This window comes from Rhinatrema bivittatum, chromosome 13 (assembly GCF_901001135.1).
Source record: "Rhinatrema bivittatum chromosome 13, aRhiBiv1.1, whole genome shotgun sequence".
Taxonomy (NCBI): Eukaryota; Metazoa; Chordata; class Amphibia; order Gymnophiona; family Rhinatrematidae; genus Rhinatrema; species Rhinatrema bivittatum.
This window is the reverse complement of record NC_042627.1, coordinates 10,215,049-10,238,021: the sequence shown is the minus strand read 5'-3', so window position 1 is coordinate 10,238,021 and position 22,973 is coordinate 10,215,049. Positions and strand designations below refer to the sequence as shown.

At 45.5% G+C, this 22,973-nt stretch overlaps 1 protein-coding gene and 1 long non-coding RNA gene across 10 annotated transcripts in view; one reads left to right on the top strand and one right to left on the bottom strand.

Moving 5' to 3' along the window:
- The window catches only part of LOC115074784, a 90,505-nt gene that overhangs the window by 7,072 nt on the left and 60,460 nt on the right, over nt 1-22,973 (bottom strand). The window contains exon 4 of the long non-coding RNA XR_003852342.1: nt 1,006-1,109. This is a non-coding gene — a long non-coding RNA (uncharacterized LOC115074784). The remainder of the gene's footprint in view (nt 1-1,005; nt 1,110-22,973) is intronic.
- The window catches only part of LOC115074783 (mucosa-associated lymphoid tissue lymphoma translocation protein 1-like), a 99,708-nt gene that overhangs the window by 73,603 nt on the left and 3,132 nt on the right, over nt 1-22,973 (top strand). For 6 of the 9 annotated variants that reach the window (XM_029574601.1, XM_029574604.1, XM_029574600.1 and 3 more), the window contains exons 11-16: nt 1,221-1,295; nt 2,648-2,775; nt 8,271-8,420; nt 11,706-11,857; nt 13,911-14,036; nt 16,800-22,375. In XM_029574601.1, the coding sequence (XP_029430461.1) occupies nt 1,221-1,295; nt 2,648-2,775; nt 8,271-8,420; nt 11,706-11,857; nt 13,911-14,036; nt 16,800-17,231 (1,063 nt within the window). In that variant the 3' untranslated portion in view covers nt 17,232-22,375. Of the gene's footprint in view, nt 1-1,220; nt 1,296-2,647; nt 2,776-8,270; nt 8,421-11,705; nt 11,858-13,910; nt 14,037-16,799; nt 22,376-22,973 lie in introns of those variants that run through there. The other 3 variants (XR_003852340.1, XM_029574607.1, XR_003852341.1) reach the window with 3 other exon arrangements.

The window sequence follows — 22,973 nt, the reverse complement described above, 5'->3', positions numbered from 1 at the left end:
GAGGCGCTAGGGACGCGCTAGTATCCCTAGCGCCTCTTTTTACCGACGGGCCTAATTTTAATAAATTAAAATACTGTATTGCGCGCACAGGAGAGTGGGCCTGTACGCGTGCCGGGAGAACAGGCGCTCGCCCGCTCTCCCGCGATTTTACTGTATCGGCCCGTTTACTGGATAAGTCCGAAAAGTGCTACTTATATGGACAAGTACTGCTTTTCAGACCTTTTTCGGCTAAGTAGCAGCTTTGCCACTACTTAGCTAGATCAATTGGAAGTTATCTGAATAAGACTGAGCTTGAATAGCCCGTGCTTTTTACATGCACGAGCATGTCCATGTGCATACTTAAGCATTCCCAGTGACTTAAGAATTAAAAATAATAAAACAACTCGTGGACAGGGTCAGAGTTACGGAATGTAACATAGTATTGATAGCAAAAAAAGATCAAATGGTCCATTTAGTCTGGCCAGCAAGTTTCCTATGGTAGCAACTGCCGCTCCGTGCAGATTATACCCAGGCCGTATATATTAACAAAGCAACATTTGTACTGGGTGAGGAGCCTTCTTGAAAATTCAGACAATGCTGCTTGATGTCCTTTGCTTTATCCTTTATGTCTGTGTATGGGTACCCCAGACCATAAAAGTCAGGGCCCCTGTTGTTTGTTCTCTGAATGCAATTCCCCTTTTCCCCCCCATGCCGTCAAAGTGGAGAACAGTTGTGTAAATCAGTGTTCAGCGCTGATTTCTAGCACTAAGCACCTACATTGAGGAAAATAAATAGCAGGTCTAGATGTGGGTGCCTCAGTTTGATGAATTTCCAACCTAAAACTCAGATGCCCCCGCACATCCAAAATTATACCAAATTCTAGGTGCCTGGGTCAGGCACTCAGCTTCCTTTGAAAATCTGCCTCTTAGTGAATCAGGCTCTCTGAGTTCTTCCTGGCACATTTATTCACACTGGGGGGAGCGGATGAGGACGTCCCTGCCCCTTCGTATTAAATTTGCAACTTACCGCGGAGGTACTTTGGTATCTCTTAGAAAGCCCCTTATTCAGTCTTTAGTTTGAGTATCCTCCACTGCTTGCTCTTCTCTTGTCCTCAGCCACACTTTGCAGGCCTGCAAAAATGTTCCAGAACGAAAATCAATCACAACTAATTACTGCAAGCCTTCAGGTAATTCCGCTTTATTCTGCACTGAACTGATGCTTGACCCTGCTTTGTTTACCAGGTACAACCCTAACTGTGCGCTCTCCGAAGTGAAGCCATTGGAGCCCTGGGGGAACACAGTCTACGGCTACGCAACGTAAGTAGAAAACGTTATGGCAACCTCTTGCGACCCTCTCTTCTAGAAACTTTCATAGAGAAGCCCACGCCCCTAAACCTACTATCTTGCTATAAAAATGGTCTTGATAGTTTGCATATCTGCCTAAACTTTCCTATCTGTAGTATAGAAAAAGCCTTAGTGGATAATACGAAAAAGTAATAAAATACAACAAAAATGTATTCACCAAAAATAACCCATAAATAATATTCTTCCATGGGACCATCATATAAACCCCAGATTTTAATATCTTTTAGAGCATTAGATATGCTCCATCGATAAATCAAAGAGGTCAGTTTTAATCATTGGCCTAATTTTTTAAGGATTGTTTTTAAAGCATTTCACAAAACATTATTTTTAAAAAGTGCACTACTTCCCCATTAGTCGAAATGAATGGGCATGAATTCATTTCGACTAATCTCGGGAGTGTTCACTCTTGTGTCCACTGTGTGGTAACGATTAATTGACAATAAGAAGTATTTATGGAAACCTGAGTAGAAAAGCAGGAAAGTCCCAGGCGGGTTGGACAAATAGCCGGGGAGTAGAAACAAAGCACAAAAAATCAAAAAAACTAAAAATATGTTGATTTAAGCAAATAAAGAATAAAATCGGGAGCTATACAAAAGGGGGGACAGCCACAGAGTGGTTGCCCTACAAATAGCAACTGCACAAGACCGCGCATTAGGGGGTTCCCTTGATCCACGGTTGTTGAAGATTGTTGACACAAGGGAACGAGGTTGGTTGTTGTGTACCGATGCAATTAATAGCAGTGGCTATTCCCTAAGTTAACTTGATTAATAGCTGTTAATGGACTTCTCCTCATTGCAGTGAGGGTCCAGGGCCAGGGGCCGTGCACCAGAGGTCCTTCTGGAACCCTGCAATCATGAATCCAGCCAACAGCAATGACCATGATTTCTTCCCCCACCCAGGGGCTGTGAATGCTGCTTCAACAGCATCCCTAGCCTCAGTGGATCTGAGGAGTGGAGGACCTGATTCATGGCAACGCACAGCAATCTCACTGAGCCACCAGACTGGCCCTCCCCGAAGAGTCCTAGTAACTCAGTTACTGTACTTGCAGCCTGCCAGACAGACATCTCTACTAAGGTCCATAATGTTCAGCATTCTCCACAAGAGGATGGCCAAAAAGAAATACCTGGCCACAGGCCACTTAGTTTCCTAGTGAAAGAATTGCCTTTTATGTTCACAGAAATGTCATTTTGATGCATTGAGGCCTAAAATATAAGCCAAAAAACTCTTCAGGTATTCAGTCTAATTCTCTTCCAGTTGAGCTGTTTCTGCTTCTAACTCGGCCAGATTCTTGATTCTGTTTATAGAAGCGAGGATGCAGAAGCTTACGAGGTTCAAGACGGGAAGTTCAGCTCTGGTATTTTCATGAAGTACTTGAAGAAACACATTCAGAAGGAGAAGAAGGTTACTTACATGCTGGAGGAGGTGCTGGAAGGTACAGTTTGCATACCAGGGCCTCCAGTCATTGTGGTGGATGGGGCAGCCCAGCAGTAGGGCTATGTGCATTTGAGGGCCCTGGGGAGTCTGCCATTGAATATCAGTGAGCACACGTACCATAGTCCGTAGCCTTCTGCTGAGGTCTGTTGTTGCAACTGGCTGAGTTATAGAGGGAGGAGGAGGAGGTCTAATTTGGGATAAAGCCTTCATAGCCACGAATGAAGTCCCATGGCACCTCCAATTCAAATGCCCTGTCATAAGTGGGAAGGAGCAAATTCAGGGCAGGTTCCACCAGGCTTGAAACTCTGGTGTGGAGAAAGGTGAGCCAGACAAAAGGAACGCCTCAAACCAACAGTGTCTAATGTGGTAAAGTTGTGTGAAAAGAACATTTTCATTTTGCAAGTATTCTCCAAAATTCTCAAATCTGCCAATAGATTAATGTTAGGGTTTAATGGATGACTTTCTGCAATGTAGGGAAAATGGTGAAATTGTGACAAAATAACATAAAAATATGTTCATAAGAGCAGCATGAGGGAATTCCACCCTTTTTCGCTTCTTGTATTAAAAACATGCCCATTAAGCTTTTGTGAAAAAATGTGTGGAACCAAAAATATCCCATAGATTTTTCAGCCAAGGGGGACGCTGTGGTTTTTCTCCTTTTTTATTTCTTTTCTTTTTCACTTCTGTAGTGGTCGGTCTATTATTATGACTGAGGGGGGAGAAACAATTATTTTGAGCCCTGGGCTATGGTTGACTGACTCTGCTATTAGTTTGGGGCTTCACATCATTCAGACCACAGATGCGTTGTTTTAGACCATCTTCCCTATGCCCATAGCCTACACCCTGTCACTGAAACTCTCACACCCCCCCCCCCCCCCCCCAGCCCATTATCTTCAGTGCTTTACAGGTCCTGAAGAATGGAATGGCTTACCGCTCGAAATACGATCTGTGAGCTGCATCAAAAGCTTTAAAAAACCTTTTAAAGACCTTTTTATTTGAACAAGCTTATGGTGGCTCCATAGTTGAAGAGTTGCCTTAGTTTTCATGACTTATTGGACCTCTTGCAGTTTTAGAAGTTTTATTGTATCTTTTAGTTGTCTATTTTTTAAACTGTTTTATGACCTGCAATCTATTTTATGCTTTGTATGTATTTCACTTAATTAGTTATGTGATATCTGCTCATGCGGCTTTAACAGTTGTGTATGACGTGCAGTTAACCGCCTAGGGCTTTTGTATAGGCGGGTTATAAAGATAACCATCATTTTTGTCCAGGTTTGAACTCACTCTGCCCTGCCCGTAGACCTTCTCCCTCTCTTTTGCATCTTTCCCTCTCCTACCCTGCCCCTTCCTGATTGCCCTCTCTTTTCAGTTCTTCTCTGTGAGGAGTCCAACAATCTTTTTTTCCCTGTCTGTTGCAATCCCGAGTCTGCCTCATCCCACATTCTAAAGCTTTAAGGGATGCCTCAACGTCTCTTTGCTATCAGATATTTTTGTTCTTTGTTCCTACTACTCTTTATAGAAACATAACTGCAGAAAAAAAACAAACGATAAGGCCCATTCAGTTTGCCCATCCGCCCAAGTTATCTCGCCCTTACAACTCCCATCACCTCCTCAGAGATCTCCTGCATTTATTCCAAGCTTTTTTTTAATTCAGTTACCGTTTTTGCATTCCAATACCTCCACTGGGAGGCCGTTCCATGCATCTGCTACCATCTCTGTAAAGAAATATTTCCTAAGATTATGCCTGGGTCTACACCCTTTGACTCTGATCCCGTGACCCCTTGTTCTAGAGCCTCTTTTCCGTTTAGCTCCTGTGCATGGAAACCTTTGAGTTGAATGTCTCTTATCATTTCTCCCCTAATTTGCCTTTCCTTTAGGGTAAACATGTTTAGATCTTTAAGTCTATCCCAATATGCTTTAGAACAAAGACCACTGATCTTTTCGGTAGCCACTTTCTGGACTGACTCCATCCGGTTTATATCCTTTTGAAGATGCGGCCTCCTGAATTGTACACAGTATCCCAAATGAGGTCCAACCAGCGGCCTATAATGGGGCAATATCACCAACATTTCCTGCTGACCATTCCTCTCCCTATGCAGCCAAGCATCTTTCTGGCTTTTGCCATTGCTTTATCCACCTGTTTGGTTATCATAAGGCCATCAGATACAGTCACCTCCAGATCCCACTCTTCTTTCCTGCTTAGAAGAATTTCACCTCCCTTGGGAGTTTGAAACCTAAATGCATTTTTTAACATTAAATCTTAGTTGCCAATCTCTAGACCGTTTCTTTCACTTTGATAGATCCCTCCTCATGTTTTCCACACCTTCCTGTTGCAGATTTTGGTATCATTGACAAAAAGACAAACCTTTCCCAACAATTCTTCTGCATTGCTGCTCACGAAAAAGTTGAAAAGACCTAGTCCCAGGACTGATCCCTGAGGTATGCTATTACTATTCCCCCCTCCTCAGCGTAAACTTCATTTACCACTATCCTTTGTTGCCTCCCACTCGGCCAGTTTCTAACTCAGTCACTCTAGGTTCCATACAAAAGGCATTCAATTTATTTATAAGTCTTCTGTGCAGAACTTTACTGAAATCCAAGAACACTGCGTCTACTGCTTTCCCTTGATCCAACCCTCTGGTCACACAATCCATCAGATTCCAGAAACTGCCCTAACCTCTGTTTAGCAGCTTCTTGGCCTATAGTTCCCAGCCTCCTCACTTCCACTTTTATGAACAGTAACCGTATCCACCTTTCTCCAGTCCTCCGGAACTACTCCTGACTCTACAGAAGCATTGAAAAGGTCGGCCAGTGAATCTGCCAGGAATTCTCTAAATTCCCTCAATACCCTCGGATATATCCCATCTGGCCCCATCACCTTATCTGCTTTAAGTTTCGTTTAGCTTCTCACAAACACACTGTTCTGAGAATCGCTTGAGTTTTACTTCGCTTCAGATCTTATATGTGTTCGTTTTATGTGGTTCTGCTTCATCAGTGAACACCAAACAGAAATATTTATGAAGCAATGTCAACATTTCTGTGTCATTTTGAAATGAAAGCATGTCCCTGTATGGTTTCTGAAATCTCATCAGATAACAGCCACAGGCATCTTGGTCTCAGGCTAAAATTAAACCTGTGCATTAATACCTCTGTTTGGGACCTGTCGAGAGCTGTGACAATCGCATGACCCAACTGAAAAGTGAATGCTTCCAAATTATTATTTGTCGACGCTGCTGGTCTGTGGTTTCCCCTGACCATAGTGCTACCCAGCAATAAGTAAACTTAAAATAAAATGCAAAGGCAATATTAATAATCCTGGCAGTACTTGAAATTAACATCCATGCTCTCAGGAGATGTAGGCCCAGTTTTGATGTTCTACCTCCCACTTCAAATCCCCGTTGCAGCTGAGTGAGAGCAGAAAAAGAAGTTAAAAAATCAGGTCTGGATTGAATTCTCATGAAGACCCCAGAACTGGGAATGCAAGACTGAGAGAATCGTGGTCTGTTGACTTTTGCACTTGGCAACCCTCACTTGAACTCAATTTCCCCCTGCTTTCCCCCACCCCCTCCACTCTCTCCCACACCGCTGGTTTCCTCCTCCTTCAGGATACCTCCGATATGTGATTTTCCAGTTACTGATCCTTCCACCCGCCGCACTGACGGAGCAGCAGACGGGCATTAAGGAGGAAATACAACCTCAGAAGAAAGTTCTCGAATCTCCCTAACCCACAGGCATAAAAACAAACTTACAGAATGAGAGCAAACTGCAAGGCAGGCTGGAGGGGACAGGAAGTGAGAGAGAGAGAGCGTGCGCTGTTTTTTTGTTTTGTTTTTTTTTTTAATACAGATTGTGCTGCCTATTGAAAGTGTTTCTGCAGCTGCAGGATTTATTTTTTCAGTGAAGGGACCATCCGCTTAGCTATTCTGATCAGAAGCTGGTTATTTGTAAGCTATTCTCCTATGTTTATAAAATAGGTAGAGAAAGTAAGTGCTTTCATTGCCTTGGAAATAGTCGTGCGTTCTGAAAACACCCGTGCGTACGTTCGGAGGACCAAACGGTATTTTATAAACTTGCAGCTGCTGCCACACACTTTTTATAAAACACCAGGATAAATCTCTGCGCATCCACTTATCTGTGCGAATAGGTTTGAACTGGGCCCCCCAGTGGGTACCCGAAGCACTGGGAGATAAAGCAGCTTGCCCAAGGTCAGAAGGCGTGTCAATGGGGAAAGCGGGATTTCAACTCTGGGTTCTCGGCCTATTGCTCTAAACACTAGGCTACAGCTTCTATTAATGATAATGCAAACAACTATTACAATTGCAAACGGTAATGAATGAAACCACTTGATGTTATACGACCCATGTGATATTACAGAATTTTTTTCAATTGGAAAATGGCTAATTTGGAAAATAGCTACTGAAAACACAGAAAATCGGGCTGTGCTTGGACATTACAACAATGACCTTTCTGGATGGTACCTTACTATTTACCTGAGGTATGGTAATGGTAGAGTGCGCCACTGGATTTACAAGCTGGCAGGAAAGATCTCTCTGCTGTGATTGGGCACCAAAGGTTGGAATCCATAAGGATACAGCAAGAAATTGGTACAGGCCGGATCCTTCTGTGCCCGCTCATGGTTGCAGGAATCCTTTCATGCCCTCTTGTGGTTGCAAGGGTCCTTCCACGCCATGGGCCTAGCTCCACATGGTGTCCGTGGGATGCAGGACTTGTACGATGAAGATACGTGCACCTGCTATCACCAGAAGGCAAGAAAAGATGTGTCTGTACAAGAGCCTTCCAGGGATCCATCACGGCGTTACAGAGCATGAGGGGGAGGGGGCACATTGTCGTTGTGGGGGTGGGGGGGTTTATACATTTTTCAGATCAAAAAAGCAGTTTGTGGTGGTTCGCCTCCTTACAGCCATAAGAAAGTCTGAAATACAAAGGGTTGGCGCCATTCTTCACAAATAATGTGAGCTGTGTCTCCTGCCTTCAGTGCCTCAGAAAGGGGCAGGGATGTGCATCATTGCGGATGCAAAGTTCCTTAGTATAATTTACCCTAACCCTCTTGTCAGCTCCATTCCACTTCCCTAATCTGTGACCTGACTCACTGGCACCTCACAGCCGTCTTTTCCAAGCCCTCCCAACCATCAGTTGAACAAATATTGTATATTCTAAACTCTATTTTAACATTAGCTAGACTAAACGGACTTGAAATTTATATAATTTTGCATCCGGAGGGTAATACACTGAATAAAATAGTGATGTTTGGGTTGGCCCATACTGTTCCCACTTGGTGGTGTAATGAGTTTTCCAGCTCTTTTTCCAAGGTGCCCTGCCATGACAGGATGGTGAAAGCCTCGGCAGACTGCATCAGGGACAGGAGACGTGCAGAGACAGGACCCTAAGTCTCCTGGGGGTCAGAGATCAGCTGCTCTCCGTGCTGGGTGTGCGGGGAGGGAGATTAACTCTTCTTTTCCCTGTGGGTTGCAGACCTTGGCCGGGATCCCTTAGTGATGGGGAAGCAAGTGATGGAAATTAAGCACACGCTGAAAGAAGGACGAGCCCTGACGGACACCATTCGCACGACGGGACAGACAGACAAGCTCCAAGCTTGCAGTGATGCCTGGGCACATGCTGGTGGTAAGAGTTGTTATAACATTGCTATCTGACTGGCTGCTGGAACGTGGCCCTCCCACCCCCTTTGCTAGTCCTCGTGTTCCTGTCTGCATTCGCTGGCCGCAGCTCCTGACACGCATACACGCATGCAGCCATGAGGCAGCATGGACACCCGGGCTCTTCTAGGCTCCGTTTGCTGCTGCTGGTGGTCTTACGGTGGCAGCAGTAACACAGTTCTTCAAAATACCAGCTTGGCCCGTTTCCCGGCTCTGTTGCTTGTTGTTTCGGTTTTCTTCAGGCCTCCTCGATACCTCCTTTCATTCCAGCCGTTCCCTTTCTTTTAAACTCTTCCTGGAAGCTGCTTTCAACAGTTCGTGCCGTATTCCCATGTATTAGTGTGATATCTGCATGGGACTCTGAGGAGGATCAGGCACAGCGGCCGCTGATCCATTTTGAACACTGGCTTTCCAATCCAGTTCTCAAGTGCCCCAATGAGTGGGGTTTAAGGGTAGCCAAACTATGCAAATTCATCTGCTTCTGAAACCAGTTAAATGTAAATGTCTCTTATGAATATTCGTTATGATGATCCTACAAACCTGATCTGTTGCTGGCACGTGAGGACCGAATTTGAAAACCACTGATTTTAGAAGCAGAAGATAGGAAAGACTGCATAATAGTTATAAAACCAGCCTTTGGGAACAGCCCCGCCAGTCGTGTTTTCAGGATATCCATGAAAATGCATGCATTGCCTCCATTGTTTGTAAATAAGCCTCATGGATATTCATAGAAGATATCTTACAAATGCGACTGAGGATTCCTGAAGACTGGAAGAAGACCCACTTTATCATAAAATATTGCCTGTTGAATGAAAATATAAGTTAATAGGAAAAGGAGTTTTTTACATTAATGTATTTGTTTTGGCTGCCATGGGACTTACCTAAAATAATCATTTCTAAAAGTGCTGCTGCTCCTGTTTGTCTGAGATTGTATAACTAGGATGACCCTTTGTCACATAATACTTCAGCACTACCCCTAATGCCCACGCTAGGGTCTCAACAAGCACAACACAGCCCTTGCCTGCACTTGCTCCTATCCTGGTAACCTGCCAACTGGGTTCTAGCTTGCCTCTCAGAAAGTATCCTGCCTACAAGTTATTCCATGATGGTTTCTGTGGACACTGCGACCTCACAACAACCTGAGATCACAGAGTTCACAGAAAGGTATTCACAGATCACTTACTAAAAACCTTGGGATCATATAGGAACTCACTTACCTGGGTCAACAATCAGTCAAAAATGCAGAGCTAATAAACTAAATAGTTTATTATTAAAAAGGTTACACAGTGAATGCAAAAAGATTAAAGAACTGCAGTACAACAGGCAGGGAAAATAAAAGGGGATTTTTAACAATAACATTAATACCCTTAAATTCTATACAAAGTACTATGCCTTTCCCAGTCAGATCTGAGAGTACTGTGTAAGGTTATTATATCAGTATACAGCTGTATCTCCCAGCTAAAATGGTGGCTCTCAAACTGCCACAGTGCCAGATGTTACTCTCCTTCTCTTTCAGTTTGTCATCACTGGTGTAGAATAGCAGGAGATTAGCCCTATCAGATTATGCTGCCAAGTGCTGGTTATCTTAAAATAAGTAGGGAAAAAGAGAGTTTCACAGGGCAAACAATCACATTAACAGAAAAAACCTTGTTTCACCACATGCTTAATTTAATGAAAGCAGCATTTTAGTGTAGATTAGAGAGATGTCTTTGCTTAAATGCCTTCCCCCAACCATTAATGCTTGTTTCTGGAGGGAGCAGCTCTCCAGTTTAATGCTATAAATCCCAGAGAGGAAAAATAACTTTTAAAAACTCCAAAAACCCAGTAGCTGGTGTATTTTCAGGAGCAGAGCGCATTGGGAACTCTGCTATCTGGCATGTTCTGCTGTGTACGCAACTCTCTGGTATAGCTCCGGTGAAACCTCAAGGGCAGGACTGGTCACCAGATAACGCCTTATAGTTGAATCAGTCCTGGTTTTAAGCCATTAGGTTTCTTATTCCCCCAGGCGCTGTTTTTCCAACTTCTGACCCATTGCATAGAGCCCTCACTATTTTCTGCTTGGTTTTTGTTTTTTTTTTAGGGGGGGGGGGTGAGGTCCTTGATTTTCAAAGCATTTTCCGCTTATAAATCTTTTTTGTCATGTAAATCCCGCTTTGAAAATCGACTGGCCGATCGTGCCGAGAAAGTAAGCCCCAAACCAGATTTTGTGTGCCTTGTACCCCTACCCGCAGGAGTGGCATCGGGGTGAGGGAAGGATTTCCGCACGCATTTTGATGTTGGACAGTGTGCGTGGTAAAATGTACCCACCGAAAGCTGCACCTACTCTAGGCAGGGTGTAACCTTCGGCACACGTACCCCTGGATAACTCATGAATTTTCAAAGTGGAACTCTGCACATCAGTCCAGTTTGAAAATGTGGAATAAAGTCTGCAGATGCAGAGCATTTGTAGACTTTTTTTATCTTTTTTTTTTTTTTAGCCCCGTGCGAGCTGTTGGAAAATGACCCTCTTTAGAGGTAGTGCTTCGTAGATCTGTTCACAGCAGCTCAGCTGCCCTGGACTGCTGCAAGCGGTCAGCCAAGCAAGCAGGATAGGAGCCAGTCAGCACCAGTTCTGACCAGTTTATACACCATCCAAATCCCAGTCACAGATGCAGTGCTAACTTTGTTAAAGGAAGCTCTGCTGTGCTCTTGCCCCTTCATTAAGACACTGGCAAAGAAAGGACAACTATTCTCATCATGGAATATTTGCCGTTGGTATGAAGGAAAACAACGCAGCTTGATCTTCCTCTGATAAAATTGGCTCTCTAGTACCTGAGACAGACCAGAACTGCACACTTTGTGATGTAGTTACAGACCCCCAGCTCTGGCTTCCTGATCTTTGGCAAGGGGTTGATAGATCAGAGGAGGCAGTACTGAGACCCAAAGAGCAGAGGAACGGAGAGTGAGAAAACTGCAGACTACTCTCAGCCAACGCCTATTGGGCAGCCACCAGAGCAGCATTAGGTGAACCTCACTTGAGAGCTGCACCCTTCTTTCTAGGCCTTAGGAGGGTACTTCAGGACATGGCCTACATAAGAGAAGTATATGGGTCCCATAGGGTAGTGGATCACTTTCTACCACCACTCAGGGATTATCTCTGGAGGGATGTTGGGGTCTAGGGAGGGGAGATTTAACGATCTGAAAAGCAGAGGGGTTAGCTCTGCACAGAAGAAAGGCTATCGCATAACTCCTGACTCGCTTGCTGTGATTCCAGAGCTGCCCAAGGAAACCAAGAAATTCGCTTGCGGTGTTGAAATTGAACTGAGCTTTCACGCCGTCTTCTCAAACATCATGCACATGTATGCCAAGCTGAAGAAGGTCCCCGCACACGCAGCTGACGTCAGAGTTCTTCTGTACAAACCCCCGGTGAGTCCCCTGCAGCTGCCAATTTATTCCCCAAATGTTCCAAATCTGCAAAGTCATTGAACGTGCTCAAAGTAAGAGTGCCACCCTCCTGGAACCATCCTCCTGATCGCTCTCTGATAACTTCTTTGGAAATTTTTCTAAACTCCCCTCTCTACACGGAGTATCACAATGCTGGGGAGGCTGCTGCTCAGCCAGGGTCCTGCTCGTTTCCTTTTCTCTCGCTCACTCAGTAAATCCTCATAAGCAGCGAGAGGCCGATAGGACACAGGAGATTTTTCATCCAATCCTGACTTTGACGCTCTTCTGATCTATGTATGGACCTTCATAAGATCCGTGCATCTAAGTCATTTCACTTTTAGAATACTCTGGTCACGTATAATCACTGGTGCAGCATTTGTCCTCTGACTGGAAGGACATATGAAAGCTATTTCCCCAGGACCAGATGCAGATGTTCAAAATGACCTTTGGGTTTTCTTTTTACAATACATGATATGGCCAAGCCTGACATCTAGTGGTGATACTGCAAACTGCAGCACACTTGCTAGTTTATTTTATTATAACTCCCAGCTCAAAGCCTGCCGGAGAGAGGATCAGGAATCATTAGGTTACCTTTATTGCACCAGTTCTAGGGGTGCGGGGTAGTCCTTGTACTGGGAACTTTGTGTTAGATTCAGCCTGGCTCTGACCTGTTCTGGGGTGGGTGATCAGCTGACTCCAGAAATCACAAGATGTTCTGTTCCATTCTCTTTTCCTTAGCCTTGCCCTAATGATTCCTAGCACTGTTTATCTTGGTATGTTCCTGGGGTTTTGGTGTAAGAGGCCATTTTGGAAGATATGAATTAAAAACAGAAAGTAAACATACTATTATGGTCATGGCCTTAGAAGGCTGGTACAGGAATCCTACGTTATAATCAGCTGAGGACCCTTATCTCACCGGAAACACTGCAGCAGTCCTGAGATAGTTCTTTGAATTTAAAATCACCCACATACTCTTGTTCCCTTCACTCACTGCCCCCCATACTCTCTCTCACCTTTTCTTTATCCGTCTTTACCCCTTCATCCATGCGCTGCAGTCTGCAACAGCAGGATCCTCGCCTCCCACTGCTGCGTGGTCCCTGGTGAAACAGAATGAGCCGATCGGAGGCAGGGAAATAGCAGCTGCAAGCTGAGGGACATTTTCTCCTTGGCTGCCTTCCTAGTTCCTGCCCTGTGCTAAGTCAACACTGGAGAAAAGAGGGGCAGTGGACATCCTGCGTGCTCTCCCAGAGTCCTGGAGTCGGCCAAGCCCAGAGACCTTCCCAGCTACGTTGACTACTGTGGGAGAGAGATGGGTTTTGTCAAAGAACAGCCATTATGGATATTCGGCTCAATAAAAGATGCTACAATCAGCCTGAAAAACAAACCAAAAACTATATTTAGAGCATGCAGGAGGGAGAAACCATCACAGCTGTTCAGTTTACTCCCTTCACTCTGCCCACAAACATCTGCTCACTCGCTACATAAGTGGCTTCTGTTCCCCATCCTGGAGTCTTCAGACATAAATATATTTATTCCGCCATCGGGCTGGCGTAAGTCTGGACCCAGGCACTACCACAGCTGAGCAGCTTGCATTACGTCCTGTGGGAGCATTTTAGAAAGGTACATTTTTTTCGGTGCTTGAGGAAAAATAGGAAAGCTGCCTGTAACAAACCTGATTCTTTTTCCTCTGTCATGTGACACTTGAAAAATAATTTTGCAGCCTTCCCCTATTTGAAATATTATAGTTCCCCCAAGCAAAATTTGCTTTCCTAGGGCCTGTGTTGCACTCTCCACAGGTAAACATCTTTGAAAAACACTATGGCATATCCCAATGAAAAGAATCTAAATCTACAGCAGGCACAATACCTGTCGTCATAGGGGAAACCCACTTTTCCTTATATTTACTGTCTCTCGCACACTTTCATTCATTCACTTCGCTCACACTTTTTAATGCAAGCAAATGAATTTAGTGGGAAACGGTTTTGGTGTCTTTACATTTTTTTTTTCTTCTGTGTTTGTCCCTTTTCAATTCTAGGAGATGTTGGATTCACTGACCCGGATGGACAGCAGGTATGAAAGGGTGGACTCCCTGCTGGCTAATTCCAGTGACAGAGAGGAGTCGAACTGCATGCTGAGGCTCTGCGGACTACAGAAGTGTCAGGTACAAGGGCCCTTGGACACCACTTTCCTTCTCTCTCTCTCTTTCCTAGGACTTGTGAATTATCTTTTACTTTTCTCAGTCCTCCGTAAAATGTTAAACTTCCCTTCCACGGGTATTCAGCATGAATGGAGGTAAATTATTCAAGTTTAAACCCTCAAAAGCTACTTACCTGGTGCATCTTACCTGACTGCTGGTTCTCTCTGAGATGCTCTGTGGTGGGACCATGAGAATGGAAGAAACTCAGCTTAAAGCAGTGAACCGGAAAACTGTAGGGTTATTAGGGGTTCGGTGTAAACTCCCAGCACATTCAGGCCCCTACCCCCTTGCAAAAATGTCAAAATACTCCATAAAACCAAGGACGACAACTTGAAAACAAGCGCATATGGGCACGTGAGCGCACACATGCTGGAATTTGAAATCATGCGCCCAGTTACACGCGTGTGATTTAAAATACGCCTACCATGCGTATGTGTGCTGCTGATATTAAGCGGTTACTCAAGCAAGCGTATTTTGCAATGCCTTCCTTTGACTTTTTCGGCATTAATGCATGCAGGTAGGCAGATTTTAAAGCACGCTCGTGGGAAGGGCATTCCCAGCTTTACCACTTAGTCCACCGGTTTGCCCAGTCCATCTCGAGTTCATCCAGACCCCTCTGGTTCTTCAGCCTGAACTCCCCCCCCCCCCCCCCCCCAGTTGATGCAGACCCCTCACCCAGTTGTTTTAGGCCTAAACAGAGATTAATGCAGACTTGCCCGTCATCAAGAGCAGAAGTAAACATGCGCTGCGAAAGGCCCACAGGGCACCACGGCCGTTGCGTTTTAAAATACGGATTTACGTGCTTAAATTTTGACCCCCACCCCAGAATGCCCCCTCTCATGCCCCACTCCGCCCCTTTTTTCTTTACTCGCACCCGCGTGTATACACATAATTTGCGGCTTTTCCAAATGCAGGTTGCTTACACGTGGCCCAGATATGCTTATCAGTCCTTTTAACATGAGCGATGCTTTTAAAATGTGCCCCAATGGTTATTAGGGATGTGAATCGGGCTTCGGACGATTGAAAATATTGGATGATATTTTCAAAATCGTCAGAAATCGGGGGCTCCCCCGAAACGATAGGAAAACCCCACGATATTGTTCGTGGGGGTTCTCTTATCGTTTTGGGGGAGGGCGGGAAAAACGGCATACAAAAATAACCCCTAAACCCACCCCGACCCTTTAAAACTAATCCCTTAGCTTCCCCCCCCCTCCCGACCCCCCCCCCCCCCCCAAAAAACATTTTACAGGTACCTGGTGGTGACAGGGTATCCGTGCCATTGGCCGGCCCCTGTCACATGGTAGGAGCACTGGATGGCCCACGCCATTTTTAAAGATGGTGCCGGCCATCCAGTGCTCCCTCCATGTGACAGGGGCCGGCCAAAGGCACGGATACCCTGTCACATGGTAAGGGCAAAGGCCATCGCGCCATTTTTATTAGTGGCAGCCGACGGCCCGAGAGCGGGAAATCGCTCCCGGTACCCCCACTGGACCACCAGGTACCTGTAAAATGTTTTTTGGGGGGGGTTGGGGAAGCTAAGGGATTCGTTTTAAATGGTCGGGGTGGGTTTTTTGTTTATCAGCTCGGGCGCAGCTGATAAACAAAACCGCGATCGGGCCGGACGAAAAAAAAACCCACGATGTGAATCCGAATCGGAATCCGAACCGATTCCGGTTCCGATTCACATCTCTAGTGGATAAATCGTCGGTTCAGTGTGCTGCGGCAGTCAAAAAAGCAAACAGAATGTTGGGAATTATTAGAAAAGGAATGGTGAATAAAACGGAAAATGTCATAATGCCTCTGTATCGCTCCATGGTGAGACCGCACCTTGAATACTGTACACAATTCTGGTCGCCACATCTCAAAAACATATAATTGCGATGAAGGTACAGAGAAGGGCTACCAAAATGATAAGGGGAATGGAACAACTTCCCTATGAGGAAAGACTAAAGAGGTTCGGACTTTTCAGCTTGGAGAAGAGACGGCTGAGGGGGGATATGATAGAGGTGTTTAAAAATCACGAGAGGTCTAGAACGGGTAGATGTGAATCGGTTATTTACTCTTTCGGATAATAGAAAGACTAGGGGACACTCCATGAAGTTAGCATGGGGCACATTTAAAACTAATCGGAGAAAGTTCTTTTTTACTCAACGCACAATTAAACTCTGGAATTTGTTGCCAGAGGATGTGGTTAGTGCAGTTAGTATAGCTGTGTTTAAAAAAGGATTGGATAAGTTCTTGGAGGAGAAGTCCATTACCTGCTATTAAGTTCACTTAGAGAATAGCCACTGCCATTAGCAATGGTTACATGGAATAGACTTAGTTTTTGGGTACTTGCCAGGTTCTTATGGCCTGGATTGGCCACTGTTGGAAACAGGATGCTGGGCTTGATGGACCCTTGGTCTGACCCAGCGTGGCATGTTCTTATGGAGAGGGTAATGAGTGCACAGTACAGCCTCCCAGTGAAGGTTGAGGAAAGACCAGTATCAGAATTCAAGAATACCTAGGACCAACCCAGAGGACTGAAGCAAAGCTAAAAGCGGACATTCAGCAGGGGAAACTTGCAGAGCAGCCGGGCCTTGAGGTCTTTGCTGTTATGTTAATTTGTTTCTCTTAATTACGAATTCTTACTAGAACATGACTGACTTTTCATGTGGATTTTTTTGTAAATCACTTTATTTCACTACTCTGATGTGGTGTTTTTTTTTTTTTAATCCTTTCTGACAGAATGGCGTGGTAATTAAGATCGATTTGCATTACACGGATCTGAAAACTGAGCAGAGGGTGCAGGATCCTTTAGAACTAAACCTCAAGTCACCTCTGGTAGCAACTTTATTCAGCAAAAAAGCCTCTGATGCCACCTCCTCTTCAGCTGCTCACGAGAACCAGGACGCTGCTGCCACGAGCCACAGTCAGGACGTCCCGCAGCAGCAGCAGCAGCACGGGCTGTCTCTCATCACCAGTCCCACGAGGCCAGGGACCCGCCGAGCAGAGCATGGGCGCGACTCGGTGGCCAGCGGCCAGTCCAGGTCAAGCAGCGAGCCAGAGGAGAACGATGAAAGAGAGTTGTTCAGTTTGTCCTTCTTGCCTGAGTGGCCAGGCAGCCCGTGCTCCATGTTGGACAGAGCTGGAAAGGGGGTCTTCTCTGTGCACCACTAACTGGGGAATCCTTCTCTCGCCACGAAGGGAGACCACCGCAGCAGGCAGTGAGAAAAGAGTGGAGGGCAGCTGTGAGGAGCCACCTACGAGAGTCAGCGCTCACCGTTAGGCTCAGGGGGGGAGCGTGGTTGGAAAGCGGAAATGGGAATGCGGTGCCCTGATTGACTGAGTGTGCCAGAGAACAGGACACTGGGTTCGGTAATGGCCAGTGCTCCCAGACACTTAGACGACTCATGCTCGAGACATGAGGAGGGTATTTTCAGACCACATAGGCTACAATCTGTGGATACGTTTTACTTGCAAACTTTGCAAAGTGGATTTATGTGCAAATACCTGCTCTGAAAATTCATGGGTGTGCACAGAACCAGGGCTGACGTAAATGCACAAAGTTACACCTGCTTGGGAGAAAGTGTAACTTTTTTTTTTTGCCTGTGAATATACGAAAATTGAAAGTATGTGCTTAAATTCTTTCCCTGACCCATCTCTGCCCCTCCCCATGCCAAATGCCTACTTACTCGGGACATAAAAACAATTTTGCACCTACATCCCAAATTGATTTTCAGATAGGGATGTATGTGCAGAAACTGGATTTTCTGCACGTAAATCCTTTCCCTTAGTGTTAAGGGGATATATACCAAGCATTTGTCCCATAGACACAAAGGAAAGAAAACCTTTAGCACATCTGGCTCTAAATTTTCAAAAGTGTGCCTGAACATTAGAACTGCATAGGGCGTATGCAGAGGTCTAGTAGTGCCTCAAAAATGCAAGTTAACAAGTGGATTTTCAAAGGAGTCACACATGTATATGCAATATACTATCCTAGCAAATTTCAAAAGTCATTTGCCCGTGTTAAGTGCACGTAACTTGGGTAAAACCTATTGATAAATCAATGCAGTATAATGTAGCAATTTTCAAAAGCCCACTTATACAGGTAAAATGCATTTACACGCGTGAAACCCAGTTTTAAGTTTGTAAATTCTTTTGAAAATCAGGCCCTAAGTATCTAAGTAGAGACAGAAGGCTAAAGACATATTTCCCAAAAAGTGCATGTCAGAGGTGTAGCCTCACCTACTTTTCAAGATGTTAGGCCCCCTGATGTGCAGGACTACACTGCACCACAGATAGAGGCAACTATTCTTGTGCGAGCTGAGCTGTGGATATCTCATCCTGATTGAGAATTATTCCTGGAAAAAGTCTCTTAGGCACACAACTTGGATAACTTCCCTCGCACTGTGAAGGGAAGCTCCTCAGACAGGTCCCTGGTTCCTGGACAAGGCTGAGCCTGGCTGTGCTCAGGTTGATTGAAGTGGAAGCAGGGAGTGGTGCATAAGCCCCTGCCTGATCCTTCCCCCGCTGTGTAGTTTTGTAAGTGGGGGGTGGGGGGGTAGTGCCTTATCCGGGCACATTTGACTTTTCACAGCTACCAGTGGGGAAGGTGTTGTATTTAAATTAAAATTAAAAAAAGGAAATAAACCTCAGAACTTGATGGCGTGCTTATAAGTGTGCAGAGGTTAATCCCTAACCTCATAAGGTCGATCGCCATTCAGGCTTGCTCCAGAAATAGGTGGCCAGTGCGACTCGGGGGCTATCGGCTCTTCCCCGTTTGGCTGAAAATCGCCCTCCCCGCTCTCTCTCACCGTGTGACTGAGGAATCGCTGCCCCCTCACCTCAAGGAGGAGGAATGACACTAAAATGGAGGAACTTGCCCCCAAAGGACTAACTTGGTTTAGCAAAGGATGAGGCTGCTGGAAGCGCTCTCCCCTTTTAACGGTTTCCCCGATGTGAGTGAGCCTTAGAAGCACATCCAGGAGGAAGGCCTCCGACCTGCTTAGATGATGAGTCAGTAGCCGAGCGGCAGGTCAGGTGAGCCTGGCCAGACTGCTGCTTCATATGGTTCCCCTGCTGAAAGGGTGCCAGATGCTGACTGTCCCCCTCCGGTTCAAATGGAAAAAAAAAAGTACCTAAAATTGCACGTTCCTTCCTGCCCTCCCGTCCACTGATGTCTGACCTCAAGCACAGAGGGACAAACTTTCCAGCTGGACTGCACTGGACAGCTGAGGGAATACCTGCCAGCATATTCCTCTCTCTGTGCTGTGTCTCGCTTTCCCCCTCATGGCTGCACTGGGCAAAGTGAGCCTACGTCTGCCAGCCAAAGTCTGGGCAGGGGGGTCCTCTGAGGCCGACCCTATCGGCCTGGTCAGCGGGGCTTATCCCGGAGCCTAAGCACCCCCGGACAGTCCTGCCCCTGATCCGGACACCATCCTCTTCCGGGATCAGCATTCGAGTGCACAAATAGTCATTTTGAATTGGCTCCTGCCCTAATCTTTGTTGTAAATATTTGTTTCTTGGTTCCTGAGAGAATGGGAGCCCTTGCATTGGCACTGGAACCTCAGCCCTGAGCTTCCTAAGTGCAGATTAAGAAAGCCTCAGCTTGCACTGCTTTATGCCTCAGGAAAAAAAAAATGCACTTCTTTAGAAATATCTTTCCCTGCAAAGCCACCCTGCTTAATTGGATATTTAAGAAGTATACGAGGGTTTGGCTATGGTCTTTCGGTGAGCTACAAAATGTATTGCTCCTACGTAAAATGTTGAACTCGGCTCCATGTAGGCCAATGTTTTATTTCCAGGTCGGGGAATATTATTGTTCATCCAAACAGAAATCAAAGTGCGTTTCTTAGCAGGCGGGAAGCTCGTTGCAGCACTGACCACCAGTCCATGTCTGTGTACTCGCAGATACATCTTTTGCCTCTTGTTGGCAGTCCCTAGACATTTTAGTTTGATTTCTATTCTGTACTTTTTCATCTTGGGCATTTGCTTCCTTTAATGGGCATTAAGCACACAGTAGTGATCTTTGCACCAGGCATTTACTGCACAATCACGTCCTTTATTTCAGTCTTTTATTGCACAAGGATGTGCTTTTGAGGTATTTACTACTGCAAAGCACTGCCTTTCCCACCAGGCATTTACTTCTTGATCAGGAATATACTTACTGCACTAGCTCACTGGCTATAGAGCTATCAGCACGGGTGCCCCCTTGGCTTCCCTTGCCCATTAATCAGAATCCATGGAGGTTTCCACAAGGGAACTTGGGACTGAGCGCTCTGCCGTTTTACCCGCACTGCGTTTTAAGAGACGAGGCTGGCACCGGCAGAGCCAGGGCCCCCTTCCTGGCAGCGATCCCTCCTGGGGCCTGCGGTGTAGGCCCTCTCGCAGCTGCGGTCCCTACTGCGCAGAGCGTCGCTGCTGCTCAGCCCTCCGCTGTTGGCAGTGTTGCCAATCTGACATAAGCTGACATCATGTATCTCACAATTCCGTTTAATGTATTTCAGTGAGGTCGAACAGGTTTTTAAATATACGGCGGGAGAAGCGAGCAGATCTTTTATGTTTTTGTTGATATATTTTGATGTTTTTTTATAACCGTGAATACATACGTAAGGCAGGAGGCTGCTTTCTGCAGGAGATAGGGCCAGTGGAAAGTTCTCGGACTGAAAATCTTTTGTCAGTAACTGTACTCTTGTTTTTTTGTGTATATAAACCCTGTTTTTTCTGTATATAAACCCTGTTGAACGTCAATTTTAGAGGGGGGGGGATTTGTTTTACTAAGTCATTTCAGCGCACAGCCCATGTTATGTTGTGTCGGAGACAGTTTCACTACAGGGCTTAATTATTTCAGTAAAATAACAATGAAACCAAAAAACATGGTTTCAGAAGTACTCTGGTGTATCAGAATACTTCAAGCGTACTGTGCTATTTATTGTACTATAAAGCACCTGACAGCTTTCTGCCAATCAAATAGCTAGGCTGGCTAAACATGCCACACTTTCTTACATACCGGGCAAGACCAATGAACTGATCCACTCTACTGTCTTGGCAGAGTTGGTTTTCCTGCCAACAAATTGTGAGGTTTCTGCTGAAATCTGCAATTATTCTACAGCTGTTAAGTTCACAAGTGGTGTGAGTGATGTCACTTGGTGCCGCCATTTTGCTCCGTTCAGGACAGATGCACCAGAAGGACATGCTAAGGCCTGCACTTGCTCACAGAGCGTTACTGTCGCTGACGAGGAATCAAGTTAGCTTTAGGTAACTCAAGACATCCCAGCATGTTAGAGCAGGCGAAGTTCAGCCGGAGCCAGCTTGTACTGTATGAATCGCGTCTTCCTGTTTTGTAAAATTCTGTTTGTCAAAACCAAAAGTTCTCATTTATTTACAAAGGAGTGGGAGGAACCCTGCCAGGTTATCTGCTAAGCCTGTTGTGGTGTTTAATGAAGTAATCAGTTAATTTCTAAACAAATGCATCAACTGCTGGAAAAGACAGTAGCCTTCTTGCTTCGTCTCTTTTGGGTGGGTGATGAGACTGATGTTTAGCTGGTTCTAAGCACGTTTTTTCCACTCAGTGTTGATAAAGATTCAATGCTCGCACATTCTGCAGAGGCCTAGTTAGAAAGTCTGAAGGCAATCGAGGCCTGGTGCTTAGGAAACGTCCACCAACTTCCCAAGCAACTTGTGGGCGTTTTATTGTCAAAGAATGAAAAGAAAAAGAGCAGGGAAAAGAATGGAACTGTCTCAGAACATCCCATGGGTTTTCATCGGTCCTGAGGAAAAGCAGGGATCAGCCACAGGAAGGCATGTGCTGATTGTTCTCCCATGGCACAGTAGAGCAGTGATCGGTATTTCGTCCCTGGCTCTAAGCTGCAAACCGGATCAGGGGGAGCACAAGCCAACTTTCTGATGAAGATCAGTGTGGAGGCTAATTGGCACTTGCACCTCAACATTGTAACACAGTAAAACCGTTTTTGACCCAAACCCTGTGTCGTAAGTACTCTCTTTGGTGAAGGAGCGACCCATTTGTTGGTTCTGGGAAACTGAGCAGTCTTAGGATGACTTCCTGGTTTTGTACGACAGAAATCCATTTCCTGTGTAATCTGTGCAGTTGTTGGGGATGCGGTGAATATTCCTATCGCACAGTGTCTGATTGTTACGGCCGGGAAGGATGCTGTTTGGAGGAAGTCTGTCTCTGCACAGACATCTAGCAAGAGGCCCGCACTGCAGAGAATTTACAAAAGGGACTTTTTTTTTGTGTCCAAAATAAATGTGTATTGTGAAAGATGTATATGTTTGTACAAAATTAAAAAAAATCCTTAATATTTGGCTGTCAGACCTGTTCATCTCTGTCTCAAGGTCAACATAAGAAGTTGCCCAGCATCCTGTTTCCAACAGTGGCTAATCCAGGTTACATGGCAAGTACCTAAACAGTAAATAGATCCCATGCTACTAAAGCTGGTCATAAGCAGTGGCTATTCCCTAAGTCAACTTGACTAATAGCAGTGTATGGGCATCTCCTCCAGTGCTGGGAAGGAACTGGCTGTCGTGGTACATGAGGGCACCAACGACATAGGAAAATGTGGGAGAGAGGTTCTGGAAGCCAAATTTAGGATGTTAAGTAGGAAGCTGCAATCCAGAACCTCCAGGGTGCCATTCTCTGAAATACTTCCCATTCCACGTGCAGGTCCCCAGAGGCAGGCAGAGCTCCAGAGTTTCAATGCGTGGATGAGACAATGGTGCAGGGAAGAGGGATTCAGCTTTGTAAGGAACTGGGAAAATGTTTGGAGAAAGGGGAGACTTTTCCGAAAGGATGGGCTCCACCTTAACCAGAGTGGAACCAAGCTGCTGGCACTAACTTTCAAAAAGGAGATGGAGCAGCTTTTAAACTAGAACAAGGGGGAAAGCCAACAGCCACTCAGC